The sequence below is a fragment of the Sorghum bicolor genome, chromosome 1 (assembly GCF_000003195.3).
Source record: "Sorghum bicolor cultivar BTx623 chromosome 1, Sorghum_bicolor_NCBIv3, whole genome shotgun sequence".
NCBI lineage: Eukaryota > Viridiplantae > Streptophyta > Magnoliopsida > Poales > Poaceae > Sorghum > Sorghum bicolor.
Genome location: NC_012870.2, coordinates 25,479,777 through 25,504,638, shown reverse-complemented (window position 1 = coordinate 25,504,638; position 24,862 = coordinate 25,479,777). Strand labels below are relative to the sequence as shown.

The 24,862-nt window shown below is 48.3% G+C and overlaps 3 protein-coding genes across 4 annotated transcripts; 1 reads left to right on the top strand and 2 right to left on the bottom strand.

The window, feature by feature from the left end:
* LOC8064896 (protein NETWORKED 1D) lies at window positions 5,966-15,655 on the top strand. Of its 2 annotated transcripts, none has more exons than XM_002467184.2 (6): window positions 5,966-6,263; window positions 6,970-7,045; window positions 7,161-7,417; window positions 8,254-11,879; window positions 12,040-13,935; window positions 14,231-15,655. In XM_002467184.2, exons 3-6 carry the CDS (start codon window positions 7,318-7,320, stop codon window positions 15,365-15,367), a joined length of 6,759 nt encoding a protein of 2,252 aa, XP_002467229.1. In that variant the 5' UTR covers window positions 5,966-6,263; window positions 6,970-7,045; window positions 7,161-7,317; the 3' UTR covers window positions 15,368-15,655. The 2 variants fall into 2 exon arrangements, with proteins under 2 accessions (XP_002467229.1, XP_021320271.1); XM_021464596.1 differs by having other exon boundaries at window positions 6,087-6,263; window positions 6,933-7,045.
* Window positions 16,021-18,470, bottom strand: LOC8064895 (sulfate transporter 3.2). The gene is made up of 5 exons (XM_002464556.2): window positions 18,102-18,470; window positions 17,560-18,011; window positions 17,322-17,435; window positions 17,081-17,197; window positions 16,021-16,968 (listed from the first exon to the last, which is right to left on the bottom strand). The coding sequence occupies exons 1-5, from the start codon at window positions 18,460-18,462 to the stop codon at window positions 16,021-16,023; spliced, it is 1,992 nt and encodes a 663-aa protein (XP_002464601.1). The 5' UTR covers window positions 18,463-18,470.
* Window positions 22,266-24,654, bottom strand: LOC8059454. The gene is made up of 4 exons (XM_021461790.1): window positions 23,842-24,654; window positions 23,473-23,721; window positions 22,663-23,370; window positions 22,266-22,557 (listed from the first exon to the last, which is right to left on the bottom strand). The coding sequence occupies exons 1-4, from the start codon at window positions 24,283-24,285 to the stop codon at window positions 22,543-22,545; spliced, it is 1,416 nt and encodes a 471-aa protein (XP_021317465.1). The 5' UTR covers window positions 24,286-24,654; the 3' UTR covers window positions 22,266-22,542.

The following is a 24,862-nucleotide window of genomic DNA, read 5'->3' as shown; positions in this document are numbered from 1 at the left end:
GAGCTCGCCTACGGCCGTGACCACGACCCCGACCCGTGACGCCGTCGCCACGCCGACCTCGCCAGGAGCCGCGGACCCCCTCTTCGCCGAGCACCTCACCGCCGTGGCCGCGACACGCCTCGCCCTCGCCTCGGCCACGCCTCGAAGCCCTTGCGACCTCGCCGAGCCGACCACGACGCCGACACCGAGCTTCGACCGCGACCTCGCCCAGGAGACCGGCGTCGAGCTCCTCTCCGTGCTCGACGCGCCCCTGCTCCAGGCCGGGAGCAGCGCCACCATCGGCGACCGAGGCCCCGGCGTCCTCCGACCCCGCGACGTCGCGCGGACGCCACCGCCGCACCAGAGCCACGATCGCGCCGTGTCGGCCTCGGCCTCGCCCACGACCTCGACGCCGTGGTCCTTCGCCAAGCACCGGGGCAGCGACGTCGACCTTCGTCCCAGCGAACCGCGAGCACGTCGCTCCTCCGCGTCGTCCCCACCGTGTGCTGCTCCGAGCCCTCCACCACAACGCCGTCGTCTGCAACGCCGTGGTCGCCACGTCCAGGAGCGACGCACCCGCGACCCCATCGCCGAGCAGGAGCTTCGCCAAGCCTCGACGCCGTCCATGCCGCGACCACCCCCGCTGGAGCCTTGCTGTGCACACGTCGGAGCCCTGTCTCACCCTTCGCCGAGCGTGACCTGGGGGCACCATTGCCTCGGTCACCATCTGTGCAGCAACAGGCGTCCGCCACCTTCCTCGTGTTTGGCAAGGTCGAAACCCCCCCCCCCTTAAACCCTAGTCGACGTTGACAAATCTCCTTCATATTAAATCATATTTGTTCATACATCATTTCGTTATCTATCATCTGGTCATGATCATACATCTCTGATCTCGTTTAATATATGATCTATCTTTATCCATGCCTGTGCCGTGCCTTCGTGCCGGTCTAATTGATATATCTATCTATCTCTATCTTGTGCCATGGAAATGTGCTACTCCGAGTCGTCATTGTGTCCTTGTTTTGTCAGTGGTAGAGTCGTGATTCTTTATGTGTTTGTCATTGTCTGTGGACCGTGCCGTCGAGCCGGTTGAGAGGGTGATGTGTTGAGCGTTGCGATCGCGAGTTTGTCTCGCCATGGCCGTAATGCCAATCATGTCCCTTCTCTCGTGTTATCGTTGTTCTTGTGTTATTTGCCTGAGGGCCGAGCCTTCGAGCCGGTTAGGGGAATGGTAGTACGTTCGACCATTTCGATCGTGGGTTCGTCCCACCGTGATCGCGATGCCGAGAGTAACTCATCCCCTGTGTTTAGTTGACTATGTCGTGCTACGGTCGTTAGCTCTTGTTCTTATCCCGCAGACGTGGTCATCGTGGACTCGATGTCTTGATCGACGCGGATCTTACCCGCACACTCGAGACCCAAGTGACCTAGTCGAGTGGGATACGAATTAGGGGACAACCTTCGTAGAATTGTCGGAGGCTAACTCGTTAGGTGAAGCTCATGGCCGCAAGTCCACCTTGCCATGACTATCGGGCTTTACCTCATTTCTCGCGTGTTTTATCTTAACCACCTCGTATGCTTGTACCATCCTGACTAGAGCATTCCCTTGGACCTAGTGGTGACAACCGCATCGCTACGGGCCTTAGGAATAGCCTCGTGCCGATTTAGTTGCACAGTCGCGGTACCCTACGAGTAGGGTTGGATCGTGGAGTCATATCACTTTTTACCCAACCGTCGTTCGTTCCATGATGAGTTGGGTCGAAAGAACGTGGACCCCATTCTTCTTCTCTCTTGTTCTCAATCCCCGTCGATCCAGTAAGATGTGGATTGAGCCCCTTTCTGCTTGTTTGATGTTTTGTTTCCAATCCCGCGATTCCCGCCGTTGCTATGGCAAGTGGATCAATGGAAACTGAATCCCGTGTCTTTTCCCGCCTTTTGGTTCTTTGTGCTTAAACTCTTGTATGCTTGTACCTATGCGACCATAGCATTTCCTTGGTTCTCGCGGTGACAACCGCACTGCTATGAACCCTGGGAATGTCTCAGTGCATCTAGTGTACCTAGGTTATGGTACCCTACAAGTAGTTTGAGCACTCGTGTTCTTTGTGTGTCACTCTTTCCAATTCCCGTCTCTTACCATGGCGAGTGGATTGGAAGAAGTAGACCACTCACCTTTTCTTTTCTCTTTGTTCCACCCTCTCTTGGCTCTCGCCAACTACAATGGTGTATGGGTTGAGAGAGACCGGAACTTCTCGTGCTTGTGGTCTTTTCGATTCCTGTCGATCTCTATGACACTTGGATCGGAAGACTGTAAGCTATGGTGTTTGCTTAGAATGAGTAAGAGTCTAAGCCATTTATTGAAGCCGTACAGGTTGACTCAGTTGACCCGGAAAGTACCGGCTAGGCTAAGACTCTGACTTGTACTTAGTGAACAACCATTCCTATTTCTTTTAGCCCAGAGATCGGACATCCGCCGAGAGGGCCAAGCTGTTATCATTTCAGTGCTATCTTAAGTGTAGTTGTTCTTAAGTGTTTTGTCGCCTCTTTTCACAGTCTTTCTAGGTCTAGTGGTCTGATTGTTTTGCCTTGTTTGTCGCTTACGAGGTAGTTGCTTCGAGGTTAGCGTTGATCGGATCAGAACCCATTGGAGGAAGGACATGCAGATGGAAGGCCTTTGGATGAGAACAACTACAAGTGCACTGAGGATCTTGGAAATGTCACTCGACAGGTGCCACATTCCACCCAACCTCGTAGAATCCTATTAGACATGCAATATGTAGATGCTAGTGCTTTACTTTTATGCAAATGAATTGAGATAGGTTGCATGGTAGAAATGCTTGTGAGCCATTGCCTTGTTGCAACCTATAACCCTCGCACACCCGCTGTTAGGTTAGACGCTTGCATACTACTTGCTACTGCTTCTACTACGCATTATATCTGTGATGTGATGCATTGTGGAGGATTGGATGTGAGTGGATAAGGCACGTGGTGCCGATAACTGGATAAGAAATGGATAATGGATTTGGGGAGATCTTGGCGTGTGTCTTGGGTGTGTGGTGAGGGTCGAGTCGACCGAGCAGGATCTACGACGAGTCTTGGGACAAGTCTTGCCGGGGGACGCTACCTGGGCGTTCTCCATGAGAGATACCTGTGGCGGGTACATGTGACAGGGAGAGGTCCCGGAGTGGAGTGTCTTCGTGGGACGAAGCACCGGGATGGGAGGTGCTGTTTAGCACGAGGTAATCGGATGTCCCGTCGAGCCGGGCATCGGTTGGCCCCTTGTGAAGATGTCCTGTTTGGTCACCCTAAGGACTGAGATGTTCTGAGAACCGGTTCGTAGGAAGCCTTGCACCCCACTCGCTCTTATGGGGAGGAGACGGATGTACGACCAGTTAGGGCGGTGCCACTACTACTAGGTTGTTGGTAGACAGTGTAGGGAGGTACGGGCATGAGGACCCACACCCTCCTAAGACAGCGTAGTGACCTTTGGGGGCCCGGTACTACGCCTCACAGTCTCAGCGTACCGGTGGTACTCCGGTATGGTCCCAGTTCTGAGTGGTAGGGTGGCATGGTACTTAGTTGGAAGGCAGCCCGGCATCAGCCTAGGTGGGGCGCACTGCCGATGATGGTGATCTTGTGGTTAGTGCAAACCTCTGCAGAGTTTCTGGTTGATCGATCGATACATATGCCGTATACGGCTATGGACCTTTCCTATGTTTCCGCTTCACTTGACTAGTGAGAGGAGTCCCTTCTATCTTCCCCTGGGTTTGTGTTGGATCCGGCGTTGGCCGCTGAGGCAAGGCACGAGCGGGAGTCGTCCTTGTCGCCTAGAGAGTGAGAGTGTGGTGAGATGTGTGTGATGGGATGGATGGATGGATGTGTGGATGAGATGGATTAAAACTTGATGAATTATTATTATTAAATACTGATGAACTTGCATAGGAAAAACTACAGCCATATATATAGGCCTCTTGATCTACCCTTTGCATTCCACTTACCACAAAGCTTACGCAAAAGCATAGGATGGGAGCGAGTGGCCAGTACAAATCGTACTGAAAATTGTTTAGCAGGTTTTGAACGTGGTCCACGACGATGACTACGGAGAATAGAAGGATTAGGTGGTCTCGTTCCTGCGCTCAAGTTTGGTTCGGAGATGAAGGCTACGCCCGCTGATAAACTACGCCGACTCTGATGATTGCCCGTGAAGGAGGAGCCTTCACCGCTGACGCGCTACATCAACTGTGATATAGACCGTGTGTGTTTCCGCTAGAAAAACGATGTAATAGGCTTGTTGACCAAGAGTTGTAAAGTAAATGTGTTGTAATCTTGTTTTTTTCATGATGTATGACTATGATAACAGCTGATATATGATAATGTGATGGCTCAATTTTTGAATTATCACATTATAATTCGAATCTGAGGAGAAAAATCTAGGTAGTTTCACGCCTCATCCTAGCGACCGCGCTTAGCGACTGCACCCGTCCCCAACGCTTCGTCCTCGGCTCCTCACGCCCGCGCTCGACGACCACACCCAGTAGCCACGCATTCACCTGCTCGAGCTCCGACGAGCTAGCCCTGATGCCTGCTTCGGCGACTGTGTGTGCGGCCGTGCACCCGCCCGCCATCCCCACATGCACCTCCATGACATTGGGGGCAGTCTCGACCTCCACATGCTAGGGTCTACCGGTGGCGGATGGGAGCCGGGAGAAGCTCCATTTTTTGGCTCCGACTCCTCAAAACTGCTCCTCTCATCACAATTTCTAGAGATTCGTGGTGGGAGCACTTTGGTTCAAGATCGTTTAGGCCTTGTTTAGATCTAAAAACTTTTTAGATTTTGACACTGTAGCACTTTCGTTTTTATTTGACAAACATTGTCCAATCATGGAGTAACTAGGCTTAAAAGATTAGTATCGTGATTTACAGGTAAACTGTGCAATTAGTTATCTTTTTATCTATATTTAATGTTCCATGCAAGTGCCGCAAGATTCGATGTGATGGAGAATCTTGTAAAGTTTTGGGTTTTTGGGTGCATCTAAACAAGACCTTACTTGTTGGAGAAAAAAAAAATTTCGGGAGCTGCCTAAGGAGCCACACCAAACGGACTCTAAAACTTGTTCTTTTGTTTCCTATAATTGAAAAGGATTGGGACATCTACCAAAAAGTAATGCACATGAAGGGGAAATGCTTAGTGTAACAACAAAGTCGCACCACGCCTTTTTACATATTAAACCAACTGGAATAACTAGACCACCACTTGCTAAGCTGCTAGATAGTCTAACACGAATGTTTTCGGTTGCGAGGATCCACGGAGAATCAGAATGACATTCTTAACTGTGTGGTGTTGGGAGCCGAGTTTCTCAAAATTTCGATGTGTCTTGACCTAGATACGAGCATGATCTGTTCGATCGCGAAAGGAGCATCTAGGCAAGGTTTTCAATTCCGGATTCGAGATTTTTTCGCCACCATCCAATAATTATCGAAATTCATGTTTTTTTGTGCAATTTCGTTGAAACTTTTTTAAAGTCTTTAACGAGAAATATAATTTTCTAAAACTTTTAGCTCTAAACAAACTATTAATATGATTTATGATGTACATCTATTAAGTAAAAAAAAATACACAACATAAATAATAGAAAAAAAGCACATGCAGTTAATACAAAAATTTAGATTTATCTTTTGGCCACCCTTAAAATTTTTATAAAAAATCATACTTCATGTTTAAGTCCCTAAAAAAATACAATGAAATTGTAGTCGAATTTCACGGATTCAGGTGGTTTAGGGGGTGTCCCAAAAAATTTAATACCAAAATATAAAACCCTTCCCAAAATAATCCTTTGGAAAAATATGCTCATCATATTCCAAACGGCATCTTATAACCGTTGCATCAAATTTATACATAGTAGTACTAGCGTATGAATTCATAATTCCCTCCCCAAATTGGCGCCATCCAATTTATGACGCCCAAAACACCAGCTCATGGTCATGGCATCGTCACCTCCGTCCTCCGTCCGGCTGGTCACGAGTAGTCTGTATTCCCTTCCTGTATCGTCCGCTTGGTGTGGGGCCCGCTTCCTGTTGTGCTGAAGCAGCCTTTCTTCTTGGCACTACGCCCGCCCGCCCGCCCGCCCGCAGCAGAGTCCACTGTCCACAGGCAAAGGCGACTCGATAGGGAGAGACAGAGAGCACACGGGATGGGTTGAGAAACGAGAGATGGAGGCACAAAGTGGGCAGCCTGCTGGTGCTGGATCTTGGCTTCTCGCCGCCGCCGCTCACTTCCGCTCCACCTGGTATGCCCTTCCTCCCCGCTCCCCCGTCTCACTAGACAGACTCTGCTCGCTGCTCCAGGATTGGACTGGATTGGATTGGATCTTTGCTTCCTTCACCCGTGCCGTGATTGTTGAGTACTACCCGCTTATCGTATTTCTTGACCTGTGTGTTCGCGCCTGGATGCTCCAAAGATCCATCTTTTGCTGCCGCTGCTGCCCCGTGATTCGGTTTTGCTGGGAATTGGATTCCCGGGAAATGGTTGGTGTTGACGAGTGGGTTTGGTTGGTGGAGCAGCAGCCAGCAGGCGTGGATCATGTGATCTACTATATCCTCTCTTTTTCTTCTTGCTGAATGGCGCCTGACTCGCGAGATTTTGCTTCCAAAACCCGCTTCTTGCCTTCTGCGCTGCAGCATCGTGCCTAGCAGAAACATCGCGCCTCGATGGTCCTGTCTTATCGGGAGGTTTCGTTTCTGGGGAAACGGATTTTGGGTTCTGTTGGTTTCCTGTTTATTTTTGCATATAAAAAAAGAAATCCTTGATTGGATTGCTCCCCGGTTCTATTGGTTACCTTGCTTATCGGTTAGTTCGACAGAATTGTGATTGCTCTTTTTACGTCACACGAAGGAGGCGTTGCACTATCATTTCGGTAGCGCTTACTGTGCATGCACAATTTTTTCTCGTCATCCAGTTACTGAGGGCCAGTGCTATCTTTTTCTTGGCTCCAGTTTGGTGCAGTGTGGGCAAGTTATCTACTAGTAGACAGTATCTTCGGGCCAGTTCAAGACTAAAGACTTGCCGCTGGTACGTACTAACTCATAGTCATAGGCATGGTGTCCTTTACTCCTCTTCATCATTGCTGTTGATACCTTGCTTTTTTGATCTTTTCAAGTCATTTCTGTTTGTAATAACTATGCAGGTGCTGATTCCGTTGATCCCACAACTGAAAAGTGGGGGAGTCGACGACCCTCCTGGTTTTGAGGATATAAGATATTGCATCTCTGCATTGTTCTAAGTGCTGAGAAAATAAGGCATTATTTATTGGTTGGAGTAGTCTGTGTTGCTATCTGGCACCAATGGCGACTGTGGTTCGTCATGATTCAAGGCAGTACTCTTGGTTGTGGGTTAGCCATATCAGCCCCAAGAACTCAAAATGGCTCCAGGAAAATATCACCGGTGAGTTCATTACTGTCTTCACTTCATCTTTAGCGAAGAGCATTTTTCCTACATTACTTCGAGGCAAAGCTTACAGTCAGCCATGCTCATGCTCATGCATTGTTTATGTCCTTTCTATCATGATATTCCTATCATTGTTCTACAATGTATATACCGGTCAACCTGGAAATTCAATGCAGTACACTTATTATTTAGTTGGAACAACATTTCTGAATTTCTTTGCTCATGATCAGTCTTTCTTTTGATATGAATCTTTCTGCTGCATTGGACTGTTTTCTCAATGTCAGTCTTTCTTTTGATAAAAAATTGCACATATGGTATTTGAATTTGGAAATATTTTCAAAATCTGTTAACACTATTTTCGAAACTGTTGGCCATATATTTGCGTAAGAGTTTCCCTTTGATGTGTTAAAGAATTCTCTGGAGAGAGTTTCTGCTGCATTGGACTGTTTTCTCAATGTCATTCTTTCTTTGATAAAAAAAATGCACATATGGTATTTGAATTCGGAAATATTTTCATAATCTGTTAACACTAGGTCCTAAACTGTTGCCCATATATCTGTGCAAGAGTTTTCTTTTGATGTGTTAAAGAGTTCTCTGGAGAGAGGCATTTTTATTGGTCCAGTTAAACTGAAGTCTATTTCTGTTGTAAACACTTGGACGGCGTAAATGTTTCGTTTGATGCCTTTTTTTTGTCACTGTGGAGTAACTAACATTGGTCCATATATGTTCCTTTTTTCATAACTATGGAATCAATTTGAAGATATGGTTGCAATGAAAGGACTGCATTTATAAGTGTGGTCCATGAACTAATTGGGTCTTGTTTTGTGCAACAGACATGGACACAAAGGTTAAAGCAATGATCAAACTTATCAATGAAGATGCTGATTCTTTTGCAAGGAGAGCAGAGATGTACTACAAGAAACGTCCAGAGCTAATGAAATTGGTGGAGGAATTCTATCGAGCATACCGTGCGCTGGCAGAAAGATACGATCAGGCCACTGGGGCACTTCGCCAGGCTCACAGAACAATTTCTGAAGCATTTCCAAATCAGATGCCGTCAATGTCAGATGAGTCACCCTCTGCTTTCAGCCAAGAGATGGAGCCTCATACTCCAGATATGTCTACTTTCACACGTGCGGCATTTGATTCCGATGATCTTCAGAAGGATGGAGTTGGTTTGTCACCACAACATTTAACCTCCAAGAGGAATGGTACACACCCTGAGGAAACCAGCGCATTTTCAAGTCGAAAAGGTCTAAAGCTGTTCAATGATTTGTCATCGAGTGGTGAAAATGCTCCTCGTGCTGGTTTTGATGGAAAGGTACGGAAAGGCCTAACTTTTGAAAGCCCAGAAGTTAAAGGGAAAGATGATATCAGCAACGAGATGGCAAATTTGCAACAAGAAGTTGCAAGACTATTAGCCGAGAGCCAGACTCTGAAACAGCAGATGTTGTCAGAATCCGAGCGGGCAAACAAAGCTGAAAATGAGATGCAAATCCTCAAGGCAACAGTATTGCAATTAAATGCTGATAAAGACACATCACTTATGCAATATAATCATTCCTCTGAGCGAATATCTACATTGGAGTCCGAGCTCTCGAAGGCACAGGCTGACCTTGAGAAGTTAACTGATGAAATGGCTGCAGATGTCCAGAAGTTAATTAACGCTGAAACACTCAATATTGCTTTACAGTCTGAGGCTGAGGGTTTGGATCAGAAGATGAAGATGCAGCAACAAGAACTAGAAGAAAAGCTTAAGGAATTGGAGAGTTTCCGTTCAAGCTTCCAGGAGGAGCATGAAAAGCGCATGCAAGCTGAAAGTGCTCTACTTTCCCAGGGGAAGGAACTTGCTCAATCTCATGAAGAAGTACAGAGGTTGGCTATAGAAATAAAGATGGCAAATGAAAAGTTGAATGAGCTCAAGCAGACCAAGGAGGTCCTTGAGGACACTGTTTGTGAGCTGAAGAAGGATGTTGAGCGCCTTACAGAACAAAACCTGTCCTCTGAGGTGCTTATACAGAAACTTGGTGACGAGATAAATACACTCAAGGATTCAAAAAATGAACTTCAAAGTGAAATACAAAGCCTTAAGAGCACCATTTCACAGCTAAACACTGAGAAGAATGCAGCTGAGCTTCAACACCAGCAGTCTGTGGAGCAAGTTTCGGTACTCGAATCTCAGCTGTCAAAGCTACAGTCAGAGCTAGATGAGACTGAGCAGAAAGTACAGTTGCTGACACAAGATCTTGAAAAGAAGAAAGAAGAAGCCGACAATGTCCATTTGAAGCTACAAGATGAATGCCATAGGCGTATGCAAATTGAAGCAACTCTTCTCATGACAGAGGGTCTGCATTCCCAGTTGCAAGAAGAAATGAAAACACTGACACAAGATTTTGATGGATCAACAAAGAAGCTTAGTGAGTTGGAAAATAATAAGTTAGACCTGGAGAGCACACTGAAAGAACTGAATAACACCATTTTAGGTTTGAACTCGGAGAAGGATGCAGCACTCCTTCAGCAACAACAGTCTTTAGAGAAAGTATCTGATTTGGAGTTAGAACTCTCAAAGATGCAGTTGGAAATGGAGAAGTCTGAACAAAAAATTCTCTTATTGGAGCAAGAAATTGCACGGAAGAATGAAAATGTCGACAGCCTGGAGATAACTTTGAAAGATGAATGTGAGAAGAGGCTACAAGCCCAAACATCGCTTGTGTCATTGGATAAAATGTATTCCCAGTCACAGGAAGACGTTAGTAGGTTGCAGATAGAGATTGAGAAGCAGAATGTCAAGTTGAATGAGTTGGAGAACTTGTCATCCGAGCTTAACAACACCATCCTACTGATAAACACTGAGAAAGATGCTACCCTCCATGAGAACCAGCAGTCCTCAGCGAGAATATCGGATCTTGAATCTGAACTCATGGCCTTGAAAACTGAACTGGAGAATGTTGAAGGGAAAGTTCAGATGCTAGAGCAAGAACTCATATCTAAGAAACAAGAAGCGGATTACCTCCAAATTAGCCTACAAGATGAAACTCAAAAACGAGTTGAAGGTGAATCATCTCTTCTTATGATGACAAATCTTCACTCCGAGTCACAAAATGAAGTGAGAGGGTTGGCACTGGAACTCGAGAAGCTGAATGGTAAGTTAAGACAGGTGGAGAACAGTAAGGTTGATCTTGAGAACATTGTAACCAAGCATTCAGAGGAAATCCATATCCTTCGTGAACAGAATCTTTCTACTGAGCTTATGATAAAGGACCTTCATCTTGAATTGGACGCATTGAAGGATTTGAATGTGAAACTTCAGGCAGAAATGGGGTTACACATAGGTGAAAAAGAAGCACTTCAGAGAGAATTTACTTCTCAAAGGGAAGAGAAGGAAAATCTAGAGGGGATACATCACACTCTGGTTGATGAGATGGATACCCTAAAAACTACTGCAACAATGAACCAGAAGTTGATTGAGGAATTGCAAATTACAAACTCAAAACTGAAGGAGGTGTGTGCAAGGAGTGAGGTTGAGAAGGCACTTCTCTCGGAAAAACTTCAAGAGGTGGAGAAGCTATCTGAAGAATATTCACTCTTGGAGAACTCACTTTCAGATGCAAATGCTGAAATGGATGCATTGCGGGAGAAGATAAAAGCCCTCGAGGCTTCAGAAAGCTCTCTCAAGGATATAATTTCCTGTCATGTTTCTGAGAAGGCTGTTCTTGTATCAGAGATAGAGATCCTTGGTAAAAGATTATCTGAGGCTTCAGAGAAGAATTCTATCTTGGATATCTCATTATCTGATATGAAAATGGACCTAGAAGATTTGAGAACAAAGCTGAAATATTCTGAAGAATCCTGTCAGGCTCTCCTTGCAAATAACTCAGCTCTTTCTGGTGAAATGGATGCATTGAGGGAGAAGATAAAAGCACTTGAGGCTTCAGAAAGCTCTCTCAAGGATATAATTTCTGGTCATGTTTCTGAGAAGGCTGTTCTTGTATCAGAGATAGAGATCCTTGGTAAAAGATTGTCTGATGCTTCAGAGAAGAATTCTATCTTGGATATCTCATTATCTGATATGAAAATGGACCTAGAAGATTTGAGAACAAAGCTGAAAGATTCTGAAGAATCCTGTCAAGCTCTCCTTGCAAATAACTCAGCTCTTTCTGGTGAAGTGGATGCATTGAGGGAGAATATAAAAGCACTACAGGCCTCAGAAAGCTCTCTGAAGGATGCAATTTCTTGTCATGTTTCTGAAAAGGCTGTTCTTGCATCAGAGCTAGAGATCCTTGGTAAAAGTTTATCTGAGGCTTCAGAGAAGAATTCTATCTTGGATGTCTCATTAAGTGATATGAAAACTGAGCTAGATGAACTGAGAACAAAGCTGAAAGATTCTGAAAAATCCTGCCAGGCTCACCTAACAAATAATTCAGCTCTTTCTGCTGAAAAGAACCACCTGTTCTCTAAGGTACATACTGATGTAAACCTACATACTAAGTTTTTTTTCTTATTGAAGTAGAAATTAATATTGTTACACTGTCATAATTTTTGAACTGGTCTCATCTCATGTCCTTCTGTACATACATTCTTTTTCTCATATAATGTATTGTGTAAATTCTTTGTTTCAGCTGGAGAGCATTACATTGGCCATGAAAGCCCTAGAAGGTATGCATGCCAATCTGGAACAGAAGCACTCCTCTGTATCCAGAGAGAAGGATTTTGCACATGATCAAGTAAGGGAACTGCAGGATCAGTTGAGAATTAAGAACGAGGAATTTGAAGTGTCAGCAAAGTCACATCAACTGCAAGCAAACAGCTATGAGAAACAAATTTCTTCTCTGCAAGAGAAAAACCATTATATGGAGGAGGTGCTTCAACAGGAACAGCAGAAAAACATAAGTGCTTCTATTAGCACAGTTATTTTGGAGAACTGTTTGGTCGATGAGCAAGACAAGAAGGTCACTCTTTTCACTGAATGCCAAAAGTATGCTGCGGAAAATCATTCAGCCAATATGTTAGTTTCAGAGTTGATGGAGGAAGCTAGATATCATGGGGAGGAGAGAAAAACATTGCTAACACACAATGGAAAACTGAGGGAAGGGATTTCAAAGCAAATGAAGGTTCTGAATATCTGCAAAGATCTAGGACCTGCTGATTTAGCTGAGGACGAAGTTCTGTTGCAGACTGTTTCAGATGAAACCATTAACATTCTGAGACTTAGGGATGAAACTGAAGATGCGAATAGGCTGATGGACACTGAGCTCTCAGTTCTCTCAGTAGTTTTGTTGCAAGTAGGGATGGAGCTCAGAGACCTGCACTTACAGAAGTGCGCCCTTGAGAAAGAAGTGGAGAGTGGAGAAGCAGAGTCTCTTTCTTTGCAAAACAAAAACCAACAAATGTTGGAACAGAATGAACAACTAAGGAATGGATTGCAGGAAAGCAGTGAAAGGGAGGAGGTGCTGAAAACTGAAGTATTCATCATACAAGAGAAACTATCTTGCTTGAGGGAGTCCTACCAGACCTCACAAGATGAAATTTCCAACCTGACTGAAAAAAATGAGTCCTTGTCTAAGGAATATCAGTCCTTGAGTGGGAAGTACAATTCCTTGGAAGATGAGAATGATACTGTTCTTGAAGAATGCATGATGCTCGAGAACTTGTGCCTGTTCTTTAGGGGACATAATAATGAGATTGTATCTGCATTGGCTTCTCTTACCGATGAGATGGCTTTGTTGAGTTTGGCTAAGGGTGATCTTGATCTTAAAGTCAATGAACTGAGCAGAAGGTCAGTGGTGCTTGAATCAGAAAATAGCCACTTAAAGGAGTATCTCATCTACTTGGTAGAAATTCTCAGAACTCGATTAGTCCTTTCAGAGTTTGATTTGGACATCAATCAAAGTGTCTGCCAGGAGTTGGTTGTTGAACTTGAGAATTGCATGACACAGTTGGTGCAGAAGGATGATGAGCTAATGGAAGCAGAAGAGAAGGTTCAACTCTTGCAAGAAAAGAACCGGGAACTCTGTGGAGTTGTTGGGTCTCTTCAGGTTGCGATTGAAGGTGCTAAAGTGGTGAAAGGAGAACTGGAGAAGAAAATCACAAGACTGATTGAACAGTGTTCTAGCAAGGATGACGAAATTTTACTTCTTCACCAAGACAATGAGGCATTGCAATCAGAGGTTGAGCAGCGTGAGAGGGAATTTGTTGTTCTGATGGATGATGCAATTACCTCTTCTGTGAATTCTGCGGTTTATGAAGAAAAAGCATTCGAGCTTATGATGAATGGTAAAGCTACAGAGAATAGAGCAATATCCCTAAAGGAGTTGCTAATGAAGGAGATCTCTTCCCGAGATGCTCATGTTGAGGAGTTGCAGAAAAAGTTGGCTGGCATTCAGGAAGAACATGCAGAACTAAAAGCTGAGTTGAACACACATCTAGCTCTCATAGCATCATTGTCTGATCATGTCAGTGTGCTGGAAGAAGATACCCGTTCTCTGTCAAAACCATGTAGTACAGAAGGCAAAGAGGTAAGCTTCTTTGTTTGTCCTTATTATTAACTAGGCACCCTTTTTGAAATCTTTCATGTAGTTAAAACAATTCTATTCTTTCAGCAAATAAAAATTTGACCATTTCTTAATACTTATATTACTTGATTGTAATCTTTTTTTTTTGGCAACTGCTCTTCCTTGTAGCATCACTTATTATTTGTTGGATATTTCTACTATGGTTCGTGCACTACATGGATGTGACACTTTATCAGGCCACCTCCAGTCATATATGCTATCCTTCCCCTTCTTGACAAGTGATCTTTGATTGTTACAGGAAACTGCATGGGTACATCATGTGCAAGAGGGCAACGACGGGCTGGAATCTCATTGCTTACCCAAAGGAACTCCAAAGTTGCAAGGGTTGATTGCAAGAATAGAAGCACTTCAAGTGGTTGTATTAAATGCTAAAGATCGTCAAGATCAGGAGTCAGCCAAGTCTGCAGCTAAATTGGCAGCAGCAAGTACAGAAATTCAAGAGCTTAAAGCAAGAGGCAGCTCACGCATGGAGGCAAAAGAAATATATTCTGACCTTGAGAAACAAGATGTTGAGGTCTCCAAAGGGAAGCAAGTCCAGATCATGAAGGATATTGAGCTGGACAAAATATCTACTTGTCCACCATATGGTGCTGGAGCTGCCCTCTATCCCCTTGGAACTGGTGCAAATGTTGAACTTGATGACGATATGCTTCAGCTGTGGGAGGCTGCAGAGAGGAGCTGCAAGAACGAAACGGCCAAGTCCTCGTCATCTGAGCACGACATACAAGCGGTCGAGGATCTGAAGAGTGAATACCCTTCGTCTGAGCTAGTAAGGGGAAGGGACCTTGGAATCAATAAGCTAGAAGTGTCAAAGGGAGCTGTAGAGCCTCATGAGGCGTGGAGCAAGAACGTACTTGAGAGGCTCACTTCTGATGCTCAGAGGCTGTTGAGCATCCAAGCGAGCATTGAGGAGTTGAAGCACAAAATGGAGGGGCCGTCAAAGGGCAAATCCCCAATGAATTCTGAGTACAGCAGTGTGAGCACGCAGCTGCATGAGACAGAGGGTTTTGTCTTGGAACAGATCAATTTCAACAACAAATTGACCAGGAAGGCTGAGAACTATCCTGCGTTGTCAGATAATATGAACACCGAGCGAGAAGGGTATTCCAGCAGGAGGAAGATCTCCGAGCAGGTGCAGAAAGGGTCAGAAAATGTGGCAAGGTTGGAACTGGAACTTCAGAAGATACAGTATGTCTTGCTCAAGCTTGAGGAAGAGCACGAGTACAGAAGGCTCAAGGTCTCTGATAAGCGCACCCGTGTGCTTTTGAGAGACTATCTGTATGGAAGGAAGGACCGTGGTGGCGGGCAGAAGAAAAAGAAGAAGAGGGTCCCGTTCTGTGGTTGTGTTCGTCCGAAATCAAGAACAGAGCCGTAAACTTTTTTGTTGTCGCGGGCCGAAGAAATCGAGATGCTGGCACCTGCACCTCCAAGAGGTTGGTTAGTGTCACCTGTGCATTGGAAGAGGAGGTGGTGTTCCTAGGATCTCCTTTGTAATTGAGCTAGCATTTTCTTAGTATCCTAAGAAGCTTATGTACTAAAATTTTTGGTTCCATGTCTAAATGAGGCCATTCTAGCTAGTTCCATGTCTAAATGAGGTGATATAGTATCAATGCGTTCTCTTTCCATCTATTATATAGCACATGCACATGCAGTGCATTTTACATCCAGGTTCTGACTGCAGAAGCAGTGCATTTGATAACCGAAATGCTATTCGAGATTCCTTTGGAGTCTCCGAATCTATTGTTCGTTTTGGCAACGCCAGCACTGGGAATAGTTGGAGCTGCAATTTGCATGGTGCTCTGAAGTCTCAGAAAAGGGTTTTCTGGCTTTGCAAATCTGAAAAAGTTTGTCTATATTCAACACGTGCAATCATTTTTATATTACTATATATACTAATAGTGGAACTTCTTTGGACATTATTATATTACTATATATACTGAAAAAAATAGGATTAGCTTTTGCTATTCTTCCATCTTCAAGGCATACAATCAGACATACTGTAGATCATAGTGTCAATGTCAATGATATTCAGACCATCTCGTCCGGCGGCACTACAGTTTGCAAAGTAGTTGCAATCTTGCAGTTTCTGTGTGCATAATCTGACGCGTCGGCTACTGTCAAGAAGATCCACTCGTCGCCGATGATCTGAAGCACCTTGGACTTGTCAAGTTTCCTCATAATCTCACTGCCCGGATTGGCCAATGCTATCTGGAGGCTTCTCCTGTCAAGGCTCCTCTTGAGATCCTCCAGCATGCCAGTACCAGACGAGTCGATGCTCGTGACAGCTCCCATGTCAAGCACGACGCACCGCAGGCTCTCGCCGCCACAGGCCCTGATCCGGTCCTCGTGGTCGTCGACCCACCGCGAGACCCTCTCCCGCAGGTAGCTGGCGTTGGCGAAGCAGATGGGCGAGTCGACGCGCAGCACGAGCACCCCCGGCGTGGCCTGCGCCATGGCGTACTGGTCCATCCTCCGGTACGCCGTGGAGCCCGGCACCTTGCCGAGAGCCGTGGTCCTCGGGCGTGCGACGGCGAGCAGGATCCGGAGCACCAGCACGCCGACGGCGACGACGAGGCCGACGTCGATGCTGCGGAAGACGACGCCCAGGAAAGTGGCGACGCAGACGCAGAAGTCGACCCTGTCCACGCGCGCCAGGCGCGCCGCGGCGCGGACGTCGATGACGCCCAGCATCGCCGAGGTGATGATGGCCGACAGCGCCGCCTGCGGCGTGTGGCGGAAGAGCGGCGTCAGGAAGAGGAGCGTCGCCGCCACGGCCACCGCCATCACCGCGTTGGACGCGGCCGTCCGGCACCCGGCGTCGCGGTTCACCGCCGAACGCGAGAAGGGAGACGCCGTCAGGTAGCAGGAGGTGCAGGAGCCCGCCATGTTCATCGCCCCGAACGCGATCATCTCCTTGTTCCCGTCCACGTGGTAGTTCTTGGCCATGGCGAAGCTCCTCGCCACCGCAGATCCTTCCTGCATTAATTCAGACATGCAGTGCACACACGATCGAATTAAACCATGCATCATGCATCTGCATGCCCCGGATGATTGATCATTCGATCTGTGAACAAAACGAAGTGCTTACAGCGAGTGAGATAATGCCGGTGATGATCCCGGTCCTGGCGGCGAGCCATGTGTGTGGCGACGACAAGAGCAGACTCTTGATCGACAAGGGATTTATGCCCTTCTTCACGGAGCCGATCTAGCAAGCACAGTTTGCAGCAAGTTTAGCCATCAGCTAGCTAGTCTCATACATTAATATTGTACTACTATATTTTTTTATAGCTATAAGGATTCATGTCTTATTTTTGGTCATGCATGCTCACCGTTTGAATACTGTACTTTTCGCCATTGATGAGATAGACCAGAAGTGTGGAGACAACGATTGACGCCAATGGCGCCGCCACCGATATCCAAAACAGATTGGGCCGCCTCTTGCTCTGCAAGAAGGAAGATTCATCATTAGACAGGGGATTCATTACTTATATATATACTATCATTTTTGTATGCATCTTAATCTTAACTGTAACAAGAGCAGCAATGAATCGTTGTACTAGGACTCACGATGTAGCGCGTGATCTGCAGGAAGACGAAGAGGCAGGCTCCAAGAAGGAAGGGTTGCCAAAGCCAGTGTCCGGACTGGGAGAAGACGGAGCGCATGACGGCGGGCAGGTCGGTGGCGTGCGTGAAGTGCGGGAGGCCGAGGAAGCCCCTGAGCTGCTGCAGGGCCACGACGGTGGCGGCGCCGCCCATGAAGCCGACGATGGCGGCGTGCGAGAGGAAGTCGATGAGGAAGCCGAGGCGGAGGACTCCCAGCGCCGCCTGGAAGGCGCCCGCGAAGAAGGTGGCCGTGAAGGCTAGGCTGGCGTACAGCGCCGGGTCCTCCACGGGCGACGCCGCCGCCGCCGGACCCAGCATGGACGCGAACAGCAGCGAGATCACGGCCGTGCTGCCCACCGCCAGCTCCCGCGAGCTCCCCAGCGCCGCGTACACCAGCGCCGGCACGAAGCTCGAGTCTGTAATACAGTAGTAAGCAATGAGAGAGAGGGTTCGATCGGTCGTCACGTTGTTTGTTGCTCTGTACAATGGCTGGCATGGATACTCACATAGTCCGATGACGGGGTCGAGTCCGGCGAGCCTTGCGTAGCTGATGCCCTGCGGGACGGCGAGGCTGGCGATGGTGACTCCGGAGACGACGTCGGAGCGGAGCTTGGCGAAGGAGTAGGACGGCAGCCAGTCGAGGCACGGGAGGAGGTAGCGGAGCACGGCCAGCGCGCGGCGGCGGCCCGCGGGCTCGCGCGCCACGGCGCGGAACGGGTCATCCGGGAACAGCGTCTCCTTGAGTTTGGCCCCGGCCGTGCTCAGCAGCGACCGCGGCGGGGGCACCGGCACGCGCACCGCCGGGCGCCGTTGCCGGGCGCCGTCGTCCGCCGCAGGCACGTCGATGACCTGCTGCACCACCACCATGGCTCTGCCCTGCCTGCGTGTGCTACGTGCTAACGAATCTGGCAACTGGTGTACGTATGTATGTGCAAACGATGGCGAAGTGCGATCGACGAAGGACAGGACGTGTGATGAACATATAGATCGATACGATACAGTCGTATATGTGTAGGAAAGCAGTTCCGAGTTCCTACTCCGATCCTGGTTGGATAATCCTACACTTTTTTTTTTGTGACTTTGTTGGATAATCCTACACTGGGCGTCTTAATTTGCAGAGGAATGTGGATACATAAATATATATACGAGTACGACTCCGCATTGGATTAGATAAATATATATTAGCCTTCCGCTAGTACGTCTAGATAATAAATCGAATCCTTATTTTTCTTTTCGGTTCGGAGTGAAAAATAGTAATGAGCCAATTTTCTCCGTGATCTCTCTCGCTAAGTATGCATGAATAATCAGGAACGCTTTTCCTCTGCCTTCAAATTTTGTACATGGTATCAACTGTTTTGTCAGATCAATAACATATCTAAGACCACTAGATTCGTCCAGAACTAACGAGCTTAGTGCTCGGCTGATTAGGTTTTTTAAATATGCTAATATGGGTTTTTAACTGAGAACATGGATGCTCATATTTTTTCTGGATCTTTAACAAAGATTTAACTGTGTTCATACATTAGCGAGGCAATTTTTTTAGATTTATTTTAGAATTTAATGACATAATGATATCTTTTTAACGATAAGCCATGCACCCTTCAATAAAGTGGAGCCAATGATGACTTCGTAAAGCTATTATGTTTCGAAAAAAAATCATTTAGAAAGATCAAAGCATTCACAATATTAGCATTATTATATTTATTTTGAAAAATATAGTAATGCTAATATTGTTTTGTCTATTTGTGTAATTTAATTAATACATGCACAAGGCTCATTATAGGAGAATATAATAGTGGTAATAGATTAGATCCATATTCAAATGGGAAAGTGCAATTAAGATCGGCCAAGAAAAAAAGATGCAACATCCAATCTAAATCCAATTCTAAATCACTAATGTCCAGTGCAATTCAATTATTTTTTAAAAAAGAATCCATCCAGACCCAATATAATAGCAAACGCGTGCTATAACTACATGTTGACTTCACGTCTAAAGCTGCACCTTGCTAGAATTAAAATCTCTCTTACTCACACATTAAATTTTAGCAAAATTAATTAAAATTTGGTTAAGATTGATTAGTATGATAGCTAGCTACTTTATGTAAATTGTTGTGGCTATATATACACGTGGGTACCACGTTAAAATCTGGACCCTTAGTATTTAAAACACGTTCATACTTTTAAATTTCGATGAAATTAATCGAAATTGTTTGGAGATGATTTAGTAGGACAACCCACTACTCTACATCTACTGGTGCAAGTATATATAATTCTTGGCACCATGTCAAAAAGTGGACCCTAGCTAAAATTTAAAACATCGTGTTCACATCTTAAAATTTTAGCAAATTTGGCTAAAAATTGTTTGAAACAGCTATAACATACTACTTTATCCATATTAGTGCGGTAAGATCAACACGTGGACCCTATGTTAAAAACCTAAGATAGACATTAGAGACAACTCTCTCGAATCAAAATATATCCAATGGACATTGGACTTTTTGTGCTCATCTCCAATATATTTTGGACATTATTGAATCACAAGTGGATATGTACTACCTTATACAAACATATCCAAAGCAACAAATGTCTCGAATTTTGGATGATCCAAATCCACCACCACATCAAGGGCTCATGATGATTGTTTCTGGCAGTGAAAAAATGTAATAAAGGAACTCCAGCTACTGCATTTGCAAAAGATGGTCGGCTCAATTCGTACACTTGCTTACAATGTTCCTGTAGATTCAGTCGATAAGGTGTGCAAGATTGTGAAGAGCAGCATGATTAAGGCTTTCAACCACTTTGTCAAGGCTATGGTTGAAGTGTTTTAAGAGAAATACTTGAGGCCACCTAGCGTTGAAGACACACCAAGGTAGTTGGCTATGAACACAAGAAAAGGGTTGGCCCGAAATGCTTGGTTCATTGATTCAATGCATCAGGTGTGGAAGAATTGTGTCCAACGTCACCACAATACTCTGCGCATGTAGATGTGTCAAACATGATATTAAAGCTGTTGCATTTGAGGATTTGTGGATTCATCTCCAGTGGAGTAAATGGCCGACAGATAGGATCCACCGTTTTTAGGCAACATCTGTACTTTATACTATTTTTTTCGAAAATACTTGACACAGGGCTTCCGACGTGTGTTTTACCCCCTGGATGGACGTGGCGCAAGCTCCTCCACTCCCCCATTGCCTTATCTTCTTTCCTTTTTCTCCTCTACGCAGCCACTCGAGCGTCGCCTGCTCCATTCTTCGTCGCTTGCCGCTGCGGCACCGCTCACCCCGAGCGCACGCACCCCCTCTCGGCTCGCCAGCGCCACACCCGCCTAGGCTGCTCGTCAGCGTGCTCTCCACCCCGCGATGCCTGGCGAGCTACCCCTCCCTCTCTCCCTCCATCCCTCCCCCCGCAACGACCTCTGCGTGCCTCTATGCCACCAGAGTGTGGGCGACAATGGCAGCTTCCAGCAAGGAGAGCACGCCTCCCTCCCTCCCCGCTCTCTGTCCCTCGCTCTCTCACCTCCATACATCCAGAGACGATGACGGCGTCATGGCTTCGATGAGGTAGGTGGGGATGAATTTGGATCCGAGGCCTCTCTCCTCTCCCCTCCTCCTTTGGATCTGCTCCTCCACCACCACCTCCTCCTCCTCTACTCCTCCTCCCTCTGGATCTATGAGATGTGGTGGTGACTAGGGTTCCGACAAGCTCCACGGTTCAACTCCTCACCATATTGCAATGGCTTTCTTGGTGTGTTTCATTAGGTCTAGGTTGATGTTGCAATGGTTTTCTTCGTTTGTTGCATTAAGTCTTTGTTGATGTTGCAATAGTTTTCTTCATTTGTTGCATTAGGTCTCGGTTGATGTTGCAGTAGGCTAGGGTTCCGACAAGCTCTCTGGGTTGATGTTGCAATAGTTTTCTTCGTTTGTTGCATTAGATCTGGAGTGATGTTGCAATGGGTTTTTTCGTTTGTTGCACTAGGTCTTGGTCGATGTCACAGTAGACTAGGGTTCCGGAGAGCTCACTTGCTTGGTGTTGCAATGGTTTTCTTCGTTTGTTGCATTAGATCTGGGTTGAATGTTGCAATGATTTTCTTCGGTTGTTGCATTAGGTCTCGATTGATGTTGCATCCTACTGTTGCAGCAACAAAGGGAGGGTGGTGAGTTGGGGCGGGCTTTGGGGGCGAGCTGGCGGCGGGAGAAGGTGCTAGGGGGTTGACGAGGTCGAGAGAGGGGCAGATCCCATATGCGCGAGGGCTAGGGCGGGTTCGATCCACTTCTCCCGTGCGCGTGGGGGTAGTGTGGGTCTGTGCTTTTCTTCTTCTGTTCGGGTGGACGGTGGCGATACGAGGTCGTGCAGACGGGGGCGATGCGGGATATGCTTTTTCTTCTATATAGGTGCGGGAGGCTGGTGCAGGGCCGTGCTTATGGAGTGCGTCCGATGGGATTCAATCCCATCGGACGTCCGGACGCGAGCATGACCGTATTCTTTTTGTAAACTGGATAAGTTAGGGTCCACTTGAATGCAAGAATTTTGTAGAAACTAGTTTATTTTTGCTATAAAAACACAGGAAAGAGAAAATTTTCCTATGTTCCAAAGTGGCCTTAGTGACACTGTATCATGGTAAGCTCTCTAGGCTCCATCCAGCCTGTGCCGTATCACCCGCACTCAATCACTAGGCAGCTCGATTAACGACGCATGCTGTTAACATTTCGAATTTACACATCTCGCTTCTCGCCTGGCTAGTTAAAAAAAGAAACAGCACGCAGATAATATTTCACAAGAACCATCATCACTCATCAGGCATAGATAGATGAACTGGTACAACAACATTGCATAGTGCAAACACCAAAACTCTTCCGATCCATTTAATTTCCATCCACCGCTCCTCCATAGTCCATACATACACTGTACTGTATTGCCGCAATGGTGCTTCTTCAATTCGCAGCTGTTTCAGTAGTGTCCCCGCTGCAGCTCAACCAAGAACACGGATCGTCATCAGTGCACGAACAAGTACCAATTTATTCCGAGTTCCGATTGTAAGAAATCATGTGATCCACTACGGGAACGCACCTCGAATCCGACGAGCGAGCGGCAGTAGCCGACGGTGGCGGCGGTGAGCACGGAGCTGGTGGACCCGCACTCGCTGCCCACCACCGACGCGCTGGACCGGTCCAGCCTCACGCCCGCCCATGGCTGCGCATGCTGGTAGCCGTAGCCGTACCCGTAGCCGTACCCGCACGCGGCCGCCGCCGCCGGCACGCCGATGTGCGACGACGACCGCTGCATCATCTTCCTGGGCGCACCGCCGCCCTGGCCGCCGCGGCGCCTGCTGCTGGGCTGCCGCTCCAGCGCCGCCGCGTCGGTGCGCTGCCTTGGCGCGCTCTGGGACCGGGCCTTGGCGCGGGACGACTCGGTGTTGGCCATGTAGCTCGGGACGTCGACGCCGCCGTACCCGTCGGCGGCGTCGTCGTAGGGGGCCACGTACGGGCTGCTCCGCGCCGTCGCCGCGGGGTCGAACGCGAACACGTCGTCGAAGTGGCCGCTGTAGGTGCGCGGCGGGCTGAGCTCGGCGCCGAAGAACGCCGCGGACGACGGCGCGGGCGAGCACTGCCCAACGCCGCCGCCGCCGCTTCCGCCGTGGTAGTACTCGGCGAGGCGCCGCTCCCTGGACTCGGTGGCCGCCGCTGAGCAGCTGCTCCGCCCGCGCCGCGCCGGCTCGCCGACGTCCATCTCCACGATCTTCACGTGCTCCTCCCCCGACGACCGGTCCATCACCTCCTGCATGTCTCCGACATGGCGAAACCGCGTGATGTCAGCCACTTCACCAGGCGGGCAAAATGCAGAGTCGGTCATGGAAGTGTGTGTGTGTGTGGGACATACGTAGGAGCTGCGGCGCCTTGGAATTGGAATGGGATGCTGCGGTGACCGGCGTGGCTGGTAGGCTGCCGGCGGCGCCGTGGCGTGGTCTGCGTCGAGCATGCGCGCGCGCTGGGCGCGCAGGCGGGACTGCGCGTCGACGAGGGCCTGCATGCGGCGGAGCGTGGCGGTGGCCTGCCTCCGCACCAGCTGGCCTCTGACCAGCGCCTGCAGCTTCACCAGCCCGCGCAGCGCGCACAGCGCCTTCCGAGCCTGCAAGTGCATGTCCGTCCGTCCGTCCATGGCGGCGCGTTCGTCAGTCAGGTCAAGTGATGTGATGCCCCTGCCTGTGATGTGATGTGATGGTGACAGGCTTCCAGGTTAAGGACTCACCAGATAGCCTCTGAAGGTGGCCTGGATGATCCTGGCGGCGGCGGCCTCGACGGGGCAGCAGGTCACGGACAGATGGCTGTCCTCCGCAGCCGTCACCGTCAGACGGACCACCGCGGCAGCAGCCTCGGCGGCAGCCATGACGGCGGCGTCGGCGGCCGCCGCCGCGGCCACGGCCACCGCCACGGCGTGCTCGCTCTGGTCGAGCTCGCGCGCCGACGGCTCCAGCGACGACGACAGCGGGGACGGCGCCGTGTTACTATTGACCTTGCCCTGCTGCGCGGGCCGCCTGAAGCTCCAGCGCTTCTTCTCCCGGGGGCTGCTCGCGGCGGCGGCGGCCGGGAGCGGCGTGGCGTCGCCTTGCTGCTGCGGATACGGCTGCAGCGCCTTGGCCTTGTCCTTCCTCCCCGCCAAGATGCTCCTGAGCCACCGCCCCGCCTTCCCCATTGCCGATGCCAGCCAGCCTTGCTGCTGCTCACATGAGGATGAGACAAGACGGGCACGACAGAGCTAGCTACTATATACTAGCACCGCCTCAGTCGACGATAAGGGAAGGAAGGAGCAGCGACGTTGCGTTGCGTCGGTCGGAGAGGCAGCAGATCACAGAGGATGGTACAGGTACAGTGGTTGAGTGATGAGTCAACCGAGGCGAGGGCTTATGAATGAATGGCGCGCCATGCCATGTGCTCCGGCCGGCGGGACGGGACGGGAACGTGGAGGGGATCCCAACAACAAGGCAATGCAGCAACGCTGGCTGGCTGCCGCTGCATCTGCTTCTGCTGCCTGTCAGGGGTGGGGAGGCCGGCGGACCTGGGGGGTGATGAATGAGACGGAGTAGATGATGGCATGGCAATTGGCAAGTGATCCCCGTGCACCGGGGGAGCCGAAGCCGAGCCCCACCGGCAGCTGCCAGCTGGGTGGATGCTATTAGCCACGGCTCGTGCCCAGTTTTCAGCGGGAGATATCTCCGGAATTCGCGAATTCTGGAGTCATTCCCAACTCCGATTTTCAATCGGTTTGGGGG

Coding starts and splice junctions, on each gene's coding strand:
- LOC8064896 (XM_002467184.2), top strand. CDS start 7,318: ATGGCGACTGTGGTTCGTCATGATTCAAGGCAGTACTCTTGGTTGTGG. Junction 11,880..12,039: donor AGAACCACCTGTTCTCTAAG/GTACATACTGAT, acceptor TCTTTGTTTCAG/CTGGAGAGCATTACATTGGC. Junction 13,936..14,230: donor GTAGTACAGAAGGCAAAGAG/GTAAGCTTCTTT, acceptor TGATTGTTACAG/GAAACTGCATGGGTACATCA.
- LOC8064895 (XM_002464556.2), bottom strand. CDS start 18,462: ATGGTGGTGGTGCAGCAGGTCATCGACGTGCCTGCGGCGGACGACGGC. Junction 18,012..18,101: donor CGACCCCGTCATCGGACTAT/GTGAGTATCCAT, acceptor ACTGTATTACAG/ACTCGAGCTTCGTGCCGGCG. Junction 17,436..17,559: donor TGCAGATCACGCGCTACATC/GTGAGTCCTAGT, acceptor TCCTTCTTGCAG/AGCAAGAGGCGGCCCAATCT.
- LOC8059454 (XM_021461790.1), bottom strand. CDS start 24,285: ATGGGGAAGGCGGGGCGGTGGCTCAGGAGCATCTTGGCGGGGAGGAAG. Junction 23,722..23,841: donor CCACCTTCAGAGGCTATCTG/GTGAGTCCTTAA, acceptor ATGCACTTGCAG/GCTCGGAAGGCGCTGTGCGC. Junction 23,371..23,472: donor CAAGGCGCCGCAGCTCCTAC/GTATGTCCCACA, acceptor GGAGACATGCAG/GAGGTGATGGACCGGTCGTC.